This window comes from Olea europaea, chromosome 22, assembly GCF_002742605.1.
Source record: "Olea europaea var. sylvestris chromosome 22, O_europaea_v1, whole genome shotgun sequence".
Lineage (NCBI taxonomy): Eukaryota > Viridiplantae > Streptophyta > Magnoliopsida > Lamiales > Oleaceae > Olea > Olea europaea.
In genome coordinates this window covers 7,257,870-7,273,941 of record NC_036258.1, presented here as the reverse complement: position 1 = coordinate 7,273,941, position 16,072 = coordinate 7,257,870, and the positions used below count along the sequence as shown (strand labels likewise).

The following is a 16,072-nucleotide window of genomic DNA, read 5'->3' as shown; positions in this document are numbered from 1 at the left end:
AATAATATATCTGTATTAGAAAATTAGGAATTGACAAAAATACCCACAAATGACAAAACTATTGAATTTTACATATTTGGATGAATTTTCAAAAAATTTCATTTTTTCATTTTTTTTATTTTTATATATTTTTTCGCCGGTCCGATTTGGTTTTAAACCGCAATTAAAATTCTCAAACCTAAACCAAACCATTTTGACCGATTTGGTTTGGGTCAAAACCATTTCGTTGACCGGGTCCACATGGCACCAAACCAACGGTTTCTAAAATGCGGTTTCGGTTCGATTTTCCGGTTTTGTGATTTTTGCTTACTGCCCTAATTTGAACTTCCAAGAGGTCTGAACTACAGTCATATGAGATAAATTTATTTTGTATCTGCTCTTTCTTCCCTTCTAAATTGGGAAATTCAATCTATATTTTCTGTGATTTTGTTAGATCCATTATCAATGGTATGATCAAACTGGACGTGGGTATATACCAACGGGAGAAAAGCTCGAATTCTAGCGAGTGATATGTAATTATGTGTATCTAAATAGCTTAGGCTTTGAGTCTGTAAACTGATGCTCTTCATAATGCAGGCACAAAAGTTATTTATTTATTTATTTATTTATTTATTTATTTTTTGCTAAATCTATAAAATAAGGTGTCAACTTGAACTTGTCGCTATTTGGCATTGCCATTTGTTTCATAACTAACAAATCTGATAATCACATTTACTGATAAGCAGCATGATAAGTCTTTGGGGACGTGTTGAGATCAGTACGTGATGAAGATGGAGTTAAGTTAGGAAATTAGGTTTAGAGTGCTTATTAGAAGCACAATTATAGTGAGAATTGGTTTTATATGAATGAAACTTTGTGCAATGTGAGATTTATTCTACAACCTTGAACCTTTCTCGGTATTCATGAAATCAATGGACTTGTGATCGTCATGTTGTTTATTCCCTATTTCATTCATTAGGACAACATTTGTGTATCTATATTGTCTCGAATATCAAGTCACCAATTAATTCTAAACTCAAATCTAAATTTTACACAAAGTTTCCACTTAATGTTTATTGAATATTGCTGCATGAATATTTGCTAATATTATGCGGCGTTTGGTGATTTAATGCATCAAATCACTAACCGTCACATGTTTGCCAGCCACGTAGGGCGGCTATGACAGTAAGCAACTGTAAATAGCCTTAACTCCTTTTTTTCCCCCTCTTTCCCTTGAGTGTGCCTAGTGAGCATATTTGGTCAGAATTAGAGCAAAAATTGAACTATATAATAGGGATTATTTTAACTATTTCCTTTTAACATTGAGTAACGTCATACATTCTATTCTATCAATCATGATTTGATTGGAATATTTATGTAGTGGTATGGCTCGAAAGTCATCATTCTTTTCCTGTTTCAGATCAACATAAATTCAAACCCTATAATATTTACGTAATACTTTGCTTGAAAATCTTCACTTGTTTCTTTGCAACAACTCTTTATTTTTCTCAGTTATTACACATGCATGTCAAAGAAGAGACAAGGAAAGTAAAACAGAGCAAGCCAGAAAATTTATTTCTATATTATCCAGAAATCCTTAATTTTGAAAAGATCCCATTTCTTCGGTTTCTCACATTTTCTTCTGCACCGAGCTCTTTCTCCGCAATTGAAGCAGGCCGAAACTCAATTCCTTCAATAACGAGGTAATTAATCAATCGCTCAAAGGAACCCAACAGCCGTGCCTCCACCGGGCCATTGTCTCCTACATCATTATAAAACATTCCCAATTGTACTTCCATCCATCCGTCTGGTCTACTCACTGCAGTCTGCAGACTTTTACCCACCAACCCTGGTTGAAGGTGCAAAGCAGTAGCTCTCCTTTCTGCATCATGATCTTCATCAAGATTTTCAAACTTGATAATCCCTTTAGCCGGTCGATTTTCCATGTAAGACATATCTAATCTATATACGAGATAAGCTGCATAATGAGTCTTCGGGGACAACATTTGTGTTTCTATCTTCCCCCAGATGTCGAGGTGCAAAACATGTCTTTGTTCTACCACCGTTGAGAATCTGCACATCATATAATTGATATTCCCCTTATCAAAATGCAATTTCCAAATTAAGTTTAATAGCAAAAAGATATGATGAATGATACCTGGAGTCTGCGTGTGGTGTCAATCTCCAGCCATATAACATAACAACGACCATGAGGATGCTGCCACTAGAAATTTCCACTGGTCCAATCATATAACATTTCTTCCCAGTTGTTTTATCAATATGAAAGCTCTGCAAGTTTCAATTAGTCATTATACTAGTAAATTATGACAAACACCAAAATTCATTTTGTTTATATATTTTCTCTCACAGACTCTGAATTAAAGTTCATGAATATCATATACGACGAGCCTCTGACAAAATGATGATAATGAAATAATGACAATACAGCTCTGTCTTAGCATTTTATGTTGTAATTAACTAATAAATTCAGATATAAGCAAGAAGCCTTATAAAGGGGAAAAATTGTCAGATTATGATTTTCATATAAACATAATAATTAAGGATACACGTACCATTTTGCCTCCATCAAGTAAAATAGGAGAGCTACAAAGACTCGTATACAGATCTTCCTTGGTTGCATAGTCCACAGGATTCACAGATCTGGAGATGATGTCCTCATAATCAGGTGGCAACAATCTTTCCCAATCCGTTTCATTTACGGTACTTGAAGAAGATGCCAGTTGAACATTCAGATCATCACAAATCGGAGTATTCCACCCAGATGTACTAGAGGATGTGGAGCTGAAACTTGGTTCGCTCGAGGAAATTAAAGCTAGTTGCTTGAATTGTTCTCTACGGAGAACAACTTCCACAAGTCTTTCCCAGTTATCATAGTTATTAGACATCTAGCTACAAAATCTCGAATAAGAGAATCCCACTTGAATTATTGAAACTTTAATATCTGAATTGATTTGGTGTGCTGATTGTAATTCAGACGCGTAGAAAGGATTGAAGCCTTGGTCCCGCCGTCAAAGGTGAAGCCAGTTAAATGCTGAACACGATTGGAAAAAGCATTTGTGAAGACCCCTGTTGTTGCCATAATTTTATTGGTAAGTCCAGACTTCATTTTCACCCTCTCTAAATGAAATTGCATCTTTAGTCACTAAAGTACTGACAAATTAGAACTTTGACCCAAATTAAGTAAAACATTATCATAGTAAATCAAATAATGCTTTCTCTTGAACCCCGTCACTTGGTCTGGAATGCATAAATGATAAAGTTGGAGTTCTTTGATCTCTATTCTACACATTGAAGAGAAATTTTAGTTACAGTCAATTTCACCTCGATTTAGAAATAACACACACAATTTCAGGAGCAAAACCCTAAAATTATCTAAGAAAAAATTGTAAATCTATTTCAGTCCCTTTATTTAATAAATCTAATTCGTCAATTGAAATTTTGACTAAATAAAAAAAAATATAAAAAAATAAATTTTAATAGATGGAAAGGCCAATCCATAGTGAGATGAAATTAATATTAAAAATAAATTTTAATAAATTTTAGAAATAATAATTCAAGATTAATGATTGAGTTTTGTTGTTATTAGTATAAAAATATAGTGAAATGAAATTATTATTCCAATTGAATTTTAATAATTATATAAATGCTAGTGATCAGTCCTCGCTTGTTTCATTTTGCAATAACAATACTAGCAGCATGAAATAGTATAAGATCATTTTTGGACATAGATAATTACCATATTTCCCTCCATTAAGTAAAATGGGAGAGTAACAAAGCTTAAATACAAATCTTTCTTGGTTTGCATATGCCACAGGATTTACAGGTCAATTTCTGTACTAGAATAAGCTTCAAGCTGAAGATTCTGTTCATGAATTGGAAATCCTAGTCCGACTCTGAAACTTAAAGACATGGAGCTGAAACTTTATTCCCTCAAACTGGCTAAAGCAAGATGTCGAAGCTGTTCTCTCCACAACATGACTTCCACTAGTCTCTCCCAATTGTCATAGTTTTTAGACATCTAGTCTGTCTCTTTGAACAACTATCTTACAAAATGCAAAATCTACAATGATCAACTATGAAATTCTGGATTGAATTATAGAAATTACATTAACATGGGATATGCACACAAAATTTTGAAATGGACTAATGGTATGAATTATATATGCTTTTCTGTTTGAGTTTTCAAAGGGAGGTAAGGAGAGGTCTTCTTCCAGTGCAGCCTTAGTTTCATGGACCGTAGGTTTGGCTCCCTAGGTTCTACGCCTCTAAGGTAGCCTTCCTCTCATTCTTAGACCGTCAAGCCAAGCAACTGCCACACACACACTCTTATGGGTAAGATGTTAGGTATTACCAGCATATGATCTTATCATTAGCACATTATTCGATAAAATAGGCCACACAATGTAATACATTAATTTAATTAAAAAAAAGAAAAAGAAAAGTCAAACATATTAATAAAAAAAAAAGACAAAGAAAATGGTAGGCGGTGGATTGATTTATATCAATCCACCTATGCCCAAAATGTGTATATATATACAATCCATATCAATTTTCACATAAAAAAAACACAGACAACACACACCCAAAAAGAAAACGAAGAAGAGGGAAAAAGAGAAAGATGAAAGAGGAAGAAAGAAAAAAAAAATTAGAAAATTTTCGCCAACATTTTAGAAATAAGTTCTTCTACTATTAGGCTTGAATTCTTTAAAGTTAAAGATAAGTAAAAAGTTACTTATTAAAAGGTTATGTTTAATTTTATAGTTGTTAGATTGTTAAATTAAATTCAATTTTATTGAAAGGGTTAAGTATAATAAGCTATGAAATTGAGCTGAATGAAAGAAAAATTAGTTTTAGTGATTAACGAAACTTTAAAAATCGCCTAAACATGTAATGATTAAATTTGGGTATCGCCTATTTAATTAGTGAAATTATTTAAAATAGTTAATAGTTGATTTAAAAATTATATCATATTTCATGCGACGATACTGATATCGGGATAGCTCACCAACCGAGTTGATTTTGCGAATATAGTTCCGTGAGTGAAAAATATAAATATTTTTTAAATAATTATAAATTAAGTAGATTATCAATGTATGTAAAATTATGTGAATTATTTGCTTCATCATGTGATTACGATGAAAGTTTCTTTTATTATGATCCATGTGAAATTTCAAGAATTATTTATGATATGTTTGTGATTTGGTATGTAAGTATGTGATATTGAGATCGACCAGAAAAGCACCTATGATTATAAATCTTTTCTAGTTTACTGAGGGGTCTTAGTCGTGTTCTATTTTACATTGAGGGTTCTTGGACCAGGGATGAAGGGGTCTTGCCGTATATATATAGTTCACTGAGGGGCCTTAGTCGTGTTCTAGAATTGATTATGAGATGTCTTTAAGACAGACTTTCATTCATGGAGGGAGCCAAAGGATTGTGGTGAAAGTTCTTAGCCCGAAGGACAGATTACATATTTTAGTGAGAGAGTATATTTTTGGTGGATTTTTCAGTACGTTTGATGTCATGAGATTATAGCGTTCACATTATTCGATAAAATAGGCCACACAATGTAATACATTAATTTAATTAAAAAAAAGAAAAAGAAAAGTCAAACATATTAATAAAAAAAAAAGACAAAGAAAATGGTAGGCGGTGGATTGATTTATATCAATCCACCTATGCCCAAAATGTGTATATATATACAATCCATATCAATTTTCACATAAAAAAAACACACACAACACACACCCAAAAAGAAAACGAAGAAGAGGGAAAAAGAGAAAGATGAAAGAGGAAGAAAGAAAAAAAAAATTAGAAAATTTTCGCCAACATTTTAGAAATAAGTTCTTCTACTATTAGGCTTGAATTCTTTAAAGTTAAAGATAAGTAAAAAGTTACTTATTAAAAGGTTATGTTTAATTTTATAGTTGTTAGATTGTTAAATTAAATTCAATTTTATTGAAAGGGTTAAGTATAATAAGCTATGAAATTGAGCTGAATGAAAGAAAAATTAGTTTTAGTGATTAACGAAACTTTAAAAATCGCCTAAACATGTAATGATTAAATTTGGGTATCGCCTATTTAATTAGTGAAATTATTTAAAATAGTTAATAGTTGATTTAAAAATTATATCATATTTCATGCGACGATACTGATATCGGGATAGCTCACCAACCGAGTTGATTTTGCGAATATAGTTCCGTGAGTGAAAAATATAAATATTTTTTAAATAATTATAAATTAAGTAGATTATCAATGTATGTAAAATTATGTGAATTATTTGCTTCATCATGTGATTACGATGAAAGTTTCTTTTATTATGATCCATGTGAAATTTCAAGAATTATTTATGATATGTTTGTGATTTGGTATGTAAGTATGTGATATTGAGATCGACCAGAAAAGCACCTATGATTATAAATCTTTTCTAGTTTACTGAGGGGTCTTAGTCGTGTTCTATTTTACATTGAGGGTTCTTGGACCAGGGATGAAGGGGTCTTGCCGTATATATATAGTTCACTGAGGGGCCTTAGTCGTGTTCTAGAATTGATTATGAGATGTCTTTAAGACAGACTTTCATTCATGGAGGGAGCCAAAGGATTGTGGTGAAAGTTCTTAGCCCGAAGGACAGATTACATATTTTAGTGAGAGAGTATATTTTTGGTGGATTTTTCAGTACGTTTGATGTCATGAGATTATAGCGTTGTTATCAGCTGATGTTTATATCATAATTTTGAGATGATATTTTACGACATTATGTGAATATTTCACTTTTGGTTATAATTATATGATGTCATCTTGTGAATTATTAAATGATATAAATTCAATTTTCGATAAAAATGTAAAATTGAAAAAGTATAATTATTTTCGAACTTTTCTATTCACTGAACTATTAACTCATATATTTTTCGATGAATTTTCTTACAGGCAGCAATTGATTCCTTTTAGCTGTAAGAGCCTAATGATTTCGGAATGAGAGCCACAAGACATGTTGAGTGTTATAATTCATATTAATAAAGCATGAAGTAAATAATTTGGGTCGATCTCATTATATTTTATATAACATTTGATTTTGATACATTTTTTGAAATAACTCATAGTCAACTTTGGTGATAAATTTGACATCTAGCCAGCATCTATTATCGGCGTAGATCATATTTTTGATCCACTAGAGTGATTCGGGATGGGTCATATCACACAACCAGTTGTTGGCGACCTTGCCAATTCGAATGGGTAGATAAGCATTCTCACTATGCAACATTCTCCCTACTCGAATCGGTTTACGCCCTTGTAGCAGGACGTGAGTTTTGCATCAATACACATCCCTCCACTGAAAAATTAACAACACCACCATCTCCTCATGGACCGGCACTCACACAGTGCTCCCTCGGACATCAACCCAGAGTAACTCATACATACCACCTCCGACATGAAGCTTCAATATATGTCCCCATAAGCGTTAGTTTCTCAAGTAGATAGCCTCCTATAGCAGTGCCACAACACAGGTTGAAGAAAACAGTCAAATACAAAGTCTTCATCATTGTGCCCTGCAATGTGTTCTCCACAAAACACCTTAAAAGGTACATAGGCACATTCGTGCAACGACTACCCTTTACATCTATCGTTCCCACATCATCTTTCATCATGTTCAGCATGTTTGTCGACACAATCATTGGATCAATTTCTTGTTCTTGCACTCCATTGATCTTCCCCAACCAACAACCTGCCTTCAAGCCGTCTTGCTCTGATACAACTTTCATGGACCAAATGTTTGGAACCTAAGGTTCCACGTCTCAAGGAAGCCTTCCCCTCTTTCTTACTCCAACAAGCACGGAAAACTAGTGACGCGTACTTATGGGTCGGATGTTGGATATTACCTGCTAGTGATCATATCGTTAGTGCACTCGCTGATAAAACATAACGTATGCGTAGTTGTTGGCGACTTTACCTTGCGGTATTGGGAGATAAGCATTCTCACCGTGTGACACTTAGGACTCAAGTTGCTCTTGTCTCTTCCTCTACCTGCATCCCAGATATTTTTGGTCTACCTCAATGTCAAAAATTGGTGTCAGAGTTCTCAACTGAACCCCAATATCCATACTGGTTTCAAACACGCTTTATTGTTAGCTCATAAATCATTGAATTAGCCTCGTTACCTCATTGTTTTCTTTCTTGTTTCTTTTGAAGGTTGTAGTTCCAAAATTGTATATATATATGTATGTTAATTGAGATGTGAGGAGCATTCCTGTGTCATCTCTCTCTAAAAGAATGATTCTTCTGCGTATGTCGTGCCATATATTACTTGCATAACATTTACATAACTTTAGAGGGAGGAGCTACTAAGAACTTGGTGGGGTCTATTTCATATCATTTACAATACTAATAACATTTGTTTTATAGTCCAAGGATAAATAGCCTATCATTGCAACTTCAGCCGTACACCGAAAAAGATGGGAGAAGACGAAAACGAAGACAAATCAGGCAGAGACACCGAATTTTATATTCATTTCATCCACAGATTCTAAGGTTTGAAAACATTAATTTCCACCTTTAGTTTACATTTTTTTTTTTCAAAAACCGTATTTGGTATTCACTTGGAATCAACTAGAATTATTCACATTTTCATCTTGATTCACGTTGCATCACTTAATAGTTTATTTAGATGCACATATGTATCAATATTCAACTCCTCTGAAAGCAAAGAACCTAAAAAATATTCTTATTCCTCGATTATTTTTGCAGGTGCATAGACAACCATGGAAATTGAGATGTGGCGAGCATTCCCAAGTCATTTCTCTCAAAGTATGATTCTTCTGCGTATGTTGTAACATGTATTTCTTACATAAAGTTTACATAACTTCATGGGCGGGGCTATCACCAATTATTTACATAATTAATAACTTATGCAGCCCAAATAAGATTAAGTACTCTAGCAGTGCAGCTTCAGCCCCACTCTGAACAAGTTGGCAGAAAAAAGAAGACAAATCATGCTAACTCAGAATTTTTTATCCAATTATCCCGAAATCCTAAGGATTGAAAAGATTCTTTGACTCCCTTTCTTTTCTCTCCCCCATTTTTCTTTGGGAAAATCACACTGTTAGCATTGAGGGCCGAAATTCAATGCCTTCTACAATGAGGCCGGACTTCAAACATTGTTTATTCTCCCATGTTCGCACCTCTGCAACACTGTTATCTTCTTGATCAGTGTAAAAGCCTCCAATTTCTACCTCCATCCACTTATCGGGTCTCATTGTAGCATTCCCATTTCTATCTGTCTGTGGATTAAGGTTCAAAACACTAGCTCGCTTGTGAGCATCGCCATCTTTAAATCTATCAAAATTGATAATTGCATTTGCTAATGAGGGACTACCCTTGTAAGAATTCGCGAATCCATATACTAGATAAGCTGCATAGGGTGTCTTTGGGGACAGCATATGTCCTCGAATATCAAACCTTAAAACTCGTTTAAGCTTTGCTACTGTTAAGAATTTGGACATAATATTATTAACATGCAATTTCAGAGGAAATTCAAAAGTAAAAATATATATCTTGTACATGTTAGTGGACCTGGAGTCTGGTTGAGATGCCAACTTTTAGAATTCTGGGATTTTACCCCCATAAAATTTTGAGTTTTCTTGCTCCAATCATAACACATTTCTTCCCAGTTGTTTTATCAATATAAAAGCTCTGCGTTCATCAATGCTCAAATAATTAATCCTTTTATTTTTGTTAAGTTCATAAATAACAGCAGAATATAGAAATTTATAGAAATTTGTGGATTTACCATTTTGCCTCCATCAAATAAAACTGGAGAGTCACAAAGACTCAAGTAGAGGTCTTTCATGGTTGCATAGGCCACAGGATGCACAGATCTATAGATGATGCCCTCATAATCTGATAGCTGCAATCTCTCCCAATCTCTTTCATTTACAATATTGGAAGATGATCCAAGTTGAATATTCTGATTGTCACGAAGGGATCGGATATGATACTAGAGCTTGTACTTGGTTCCCTGGAATGAGCTAAAGAAAGTTCCCGGTCATGTTCTCTCCGGAGCACGGCTTCCACAAGTCTTTCCCAATTGTCATAGTTATTAGACATCGAGCTATATCTCTTTTAACAAAAATCTTGCAAGATACAAAATCTCCAAATTTGAGAATTCCGGCTAGAACTGTTGAAACTTTAACATAGGATCTACACAACAGATTTTAAATGGGATTACTGATTGAAAGATACACGGTTTATAAAGAATGAAGTCCTGGTTTACTGCAGTATATGGTCTAGAATGCATAGTGTTAGGTTGTGTGCCCATATAGTATATTTTGCTATGATAAAATAATTATTTATAATAAATAAATTGTGATTTTATTGTGTTATTTATTATTGTGCATGAAAATTAAAGTGTTTATGATAACTTAAAATAATATAAGCTGGGTATTTGTGTTGAGAAGTACAGTGTGACACAACTTATATTTTAATCATAAATAATTTGTTTACGATCATGTATATGGGTTGGCACCTTGTACTGGAAATTTGTAGTGTTGATCGATTCACTATTCAGATTTGTGATTTGTCATTATCACAGAAATAGTTAAAGGTGACGCTAGTATACTTGGAGCGTATTCAATAGATCGCGTGTCGAATTTAATTCTTTAGCATGACCGTGCGGAGAATTAAATTTCACTAGACTGCTCTGTATTTGATCTAAATCCTTAGACAGAATTATGTTTATCTTTTCATGATTTTAATGGTTCTTTGATTTATCAATGGGTGAGATCAATTTGATTGGACAAATATTTCGATGAGTTGGGAACTTTAGAATGAGTGGAGTAGATAACATGAATTCGTGTTGAGAACCGTCGCCCTAAGATATGGATAGAGTGATTACTTAAGTATTTTCATTTGAATGGTTAAAATTTGAGCTCACTGTTTCGCGATGGCTAAATTTGGACATCTGTGATTAGTTCATAAGACCATTGAAGAAAGTGAAACTTAAGTTAGTGAGAATAATTAGAAGGGTAAAATGGTCATTTATGCTTGTACATAGTTATTGAATCTCAGATGGGGATAAAATACATGTATGAAAGGTCAAAGGAAAGTATTACAGATTTATTGACTTCTATAATTTTATATATTCCGAGAATTACGCGATGGCTAAATTTGGACATCTGTGATTAGTTCATAAGACCATTGAAGAAAGTGAAACTTAAGTTAGTGAGAATAATTAGAAAGGTAAAATGGTCATTTATGCTTGTACATAGTTATTGAATCTCAGATGGGGATAAAATACATGTATGAAAGGTCAAAGGAAAGTATTACAGATTTATTGACTTCTATAATTTTATATATTCCGAGAATTCTACCTTTTGTCTTTAGTGAAAAAAACAGGGACTAATAATTAGATTTGGTGGTTTAGGATCGATTAGATAGGATCTAATTATTGGAACTTAGATAATATAATCCGATCAGGTCCATATGGTAGCTTCATGATGTATTGAAACTTAATTACGGTAATTATATCAGTTTTGGGCTTAATTGTAATCACAATAAAATTTTGTATTTAGTTGTAATTACTACGAAAGTTGTAAACTTAATTAAAATTGTAATTGAAGTCCAATGACTACACATGTAATTAAATGTAAACTAATTGGGGATTTGAACTTTAATTTTAATTAGAACTCCTATTTAAATGTGGAATTATTATTGTATAAGGATTAGAACTCTTATATCTCTATAAATAGAGATTAGATCGTTCTAGACATCCTAAGCAATGAAATGAAATTATACAACATTCATAATACATAATCTTGGTGTTTAAATTTTGGAGAGAGAAAAAATTAATTATTTTCTTGATTTTCTAATTGTCCAGTTCAAGAATTAGTCTATTTATTTAATTAAAAGAAGGTACCCACCCATCATTGTAGTCTTAATTTTGGAGAATATCATAGAAGACTTGAAGGTTTGAAGCATCAAATTCTAGGAATTAAAAGCTGAAAATTTGTGATTCAGAATTTATTCAAGAATTAATCATCGAATTGAGATAAAAATTCTAATTCTTTATTTTTGACATAACATACACATGAACATCTATACAATCTTGTTTTTGAATTAAAGAAATTTTAATTTGTAGATAATTCCGCTTCCGCATTCCAACACATAGAGGATACAATATAAGTGCATCTAAGTTTGTATTAAGATATCTTGGTATTGTGATCCAAAATCGAGAAACATGGTCCACACACGTTGATTTCGTCCAACAAGTCTGTCAAAATTTAAGTGGCAAAAAACTAATTATTCCAAGATATTGAACAGAAAATTTCTGGGAACATTCTTAGGAAATATCTTGGATATAAATGCCGGGTCAAGATCTCTATCTCGTGCAAAGAAACTAAACTCCTAGTCACTGTGTCAAAATACAATTGGCCAAACACAAGAATGTCTCATAAGTAGTAGTATTTGTCTGAGCTGAAGAGGTAACTAGTAGACGTCTCTCACTCTAATATCAAGGACACTGGTAGAATCTCAATAATTTAATAACTTTAGAGCCGGGAAAATTATACTAATTAATTGATCAATGAATAAATTATTAATTTTATGAAGATATTTTTTATTTTTGAAAAATATTGTGTCTAATAAGTTCTACTATGGAGTCTGTCGTGTCAAATGTTTTTCTACATAACAAAGTGCTGGAGAAGAGATCCAAGTCGACACCAATTTTGAGAAGAAACAAGCTCCACTAGATATGTATCATAAGAAGGCTTCAAGAGTGTAAGTTTTTTGTTATATCCCAGTTGTAGGGTGGACTCAATTATTAGTGTTGGACTTATTTAATGATTGAAGTTTTAATTAATAAGATTAATTATTTCTTGGCCCATCACGGTAAGGGTTTTACTAATCCTAATTGGATTACGGTTTGTAGAAACCTCACGCAAACTTCCAAACTTAATTCTCTTTAAATCTGACGCCACACCCTCCTCCTCATGGATGTGGTGTTTCAATTTGTTCCTGTCGTGTGGATTTCTACTAGAGGTTGTACACTTAGACAGATACAGACTGCTGAGATCGTGGTAGATTATATTTAGAATCGTTCTAACCGATTTGAATCATTAAATGTATACTTTCTATCACAATTTCCATTTAAAAAAATGTGATCCAGCTTTTGGATTTTGAAATTGATGAATTTAAAACCAAACGAATATGATTTAATTAATAAAAGCATTTTTACAATTTTGGACAGACCAAGACCACTAAATATAAGGGGTTTTGGGATTGATGTAGACATGTAGTTTGTGTCAATAACTCTGGTATATTGTCACATTAAGGCTGGTCCTGCACCATTGAAAGTCATTAAAATTGGCCTACTCCCATGACAGCGAGATATGTAGTTTTTGCTAGTAGATCTCTAGTTGCAATTTTGTTGGAAATTTCAAACTTCATTGCTCCTACTCTAGCAATTTAAGGGGTTTTTTTTTAATAAGATTAATAGGTGATATATTTCATCGAGTGATTAGAGATATCTTGATGTTAGGAGATAGACTATTGACATTATCTGAAATGTTGCATTGCTAATGATGCTGCATTCTGACATTAGATGGACTTGAAGTATCTTATGTTATAGTGTTCATTCTTTGTAGGAAATTCCAGAGACTTGACTGAAGCATCTTTATTAGAAGCTGGGTTGTCACTTAGAGCTGCCTTTTCCAACTATTGAATATAAGTATGAAATATTTCATTTCGAATGTAGGTATACTCCTACATAATACTAGGATAATATTTCAGTTTTGCATTTTTTACATTACATTATTTTTAAAATCTAATAAGTTGTATGACTTTGTTAATTTTCAGAGTTAAATGCATGGCTGGTTTTATGAATGTCTTCTCCAAACAAGTCGCAAGAGTTCAAAATTTTTCTTTTGAAGAACTAGATTGGGATGATTCTAATTTAATTCTGTTTATTGTCTTTTTAGGCGTATATTGCTATTAGTATTTGATGTGAGATAAAACATAGCCCCCTTTTGGCCCCATTAAATTGAATTTTATTTTTCTCTCTTCTATTTCCAATCACACAATTTTTTATAAAATAATATTATACGTAAATCGAAAGTTTTTCCTTCTTTTTGAACCACTCATTTTCAAAAAAGATACTACTCTACCCATTTTACTTTGAAAAAATGGGGGCCCTGGGTGCATAATTAGATTTATCTATTTAACCACTACATTTGTATATTCTATAAGTCAATATTAATGTATGTTTTGGAATTTATTATTGGCAATATTATTGTTGTTCATGTGTCCAAAAAATAATGCTATTGAATATTTACATTTGCAACTTAGGAATTAGGAATTCTATGTAATATGTATAACTACAATAAAAAATATGTTATTAAAAATAATATATTATGTTCAATAAATGCCAAAAATATTTAAAAATTTATGATAAAGAAGAATGCAATTTAAGATATAACCATGAAGATTCAAGAATGTTGTTAAAGTCAAAATTATAACAAATAACAAAAACATAATGCTAGGTAAAGTTTATTACAGCACTTTTTAATAGCATTCAGAAAATGTTATTATAGATATACGACTTTTAATTACACCACCTATGATAGCATGTTGAAAAATGCTATAGAACATGACACATAGCAATTTACGCAAGCTATAGATGATTTTTTATGTTGTAGATCATTGAATCATTTTGTTTGGGGCAGATCCACTTTCTTTTGTATATGCCACTGACCAAGGACACACTGCTCTATTCTAATGTGAAGTTCGACTAGTTTTCATGGAAGCTGTTTATTTTGCCATTTGAATTTTCAAGAGGTCGGGACTGCCGTCACATGTGATAAATTTATTGTGTATCTGCTCTTTATTCCCTTCGAAATTGGGAAATTCAGTCTATATTTTCTATGATTTTGTTCGATTCATCATCGTTGGTATGATCAAATTGTACATGTAGTGTATAACAAGGGTTGAAAAGCTCGAATTCTGGTGAGTGATATGTAACTGTGTGTAGCTGAATAGCTTAGGCTTTGAGTCTTTAAACTAATGCTCTTAATAATGCAGGCACAAAAATATCTTCTTTTTTTTCGTATTTATAAAATAAGGTGTCAGCTTGAACCTGTTGCTCTTTGGCATTGCCATTTGTTTCATAACTAACAAATCTGATGATCAAATTTACTGATTAGATACAAGCAGCATGAGAAGTCTTTGGGGGACATGTTGAAGATCAATACACGATGAATATGGAAATTACATTTGGAAATTAGGTTTTGAGTGCTTATTAGAAGCACAAGTATGGAGAGAGTTGGCTTTTTATGAATGAAATTTTGTGCAATGTGAGATTTATTCTCCAGTCTTGATCCTTTGGTAATCCGAGACCTTGTGGAGGTGGAAGAGTGATTAAGGATCATTATGGTAATTTGGTTGCTGGTTTCTTTGTTAAATATGGTTATGGAAGAAACAATGAAGCAGAATTGCATGCTGTCATGACTGGGATAGAGCTATGTAAAGGGATGGATCTTCTACACGTAGAGATTGAGTGAGACTTAGCAATAGCAGTAAATTGGTTAACAAACGTTTATGTAAAGCTTGGTATCTGTGAGATTATTGGAATGAGTTATTAAAATTGCTTAGTGACATCAGTTTCATTATTTCTCATCAGTATAGAGAAGCAAATAGAGCAGCAAACTTCTAGCCTGACAAGGGGCGGATGGTTTCGCGATGAGGTACATGCACCTAGATCAAATACCAAATTTGTTAAAAGGTATTATTCATATGGATAAGCTTGGTTTCCCCAATATTAGGCAATAGTACTCAATGGCGGATGTAGGTGGTGGTCAGCTAGGGCGGCCGCCCTAGCTGTATCTGATGGAAGAACTTTTTTTTTTTTTTTCAACAATAGATTAAATCTTTACCTCTTACTTATGGTTATTGATCCCATTTTCAAATAGCCTTTTTGCCCAGTTGGTGAGGACGCTATAAGTGGTACAAGAGGTATCTGGTTCGATTCCTTTGTCAAGGGATTTGGCATGTATTATTTTTATTCTATAAATTTTTACTAAAATTCAAT

The 16,072-nt window shown here is 32.8% G+C and overlaps 1 protein-coding gene across 1 annotated transcript; it reads right to left on the bottom strand.

The window, feature by feature from the left end:
• Positions 1–1,540: 1,540 nt before the first annotated feature.
• LOC111371586 (F-box protein PP2-B10-like) lies at positions 1,541–3,059 on the bottom strand. The gene is made up of 3 exons (XM_022993645.1): positions 2,553–3,059; positions 2,138–2,268; positions 1,541–2,052 (listed from the first exon to the last, which is right to left on the bottom strand). The coding sequence occupies exons 1-3, from the start codon at positions 2,883–2,885 to the stop codon at positions 1,563–1,565; spliced, it is 954 nt and encodes a 317-aa protein (XP_022849413.1). The 5' UTR covers positions 2,886–3,059; the 3' UTR covers positions 1,541–1,562.
• Between the last annotated feature and the right edge of the window lie 13,013 nt (positions 3,060–16,072).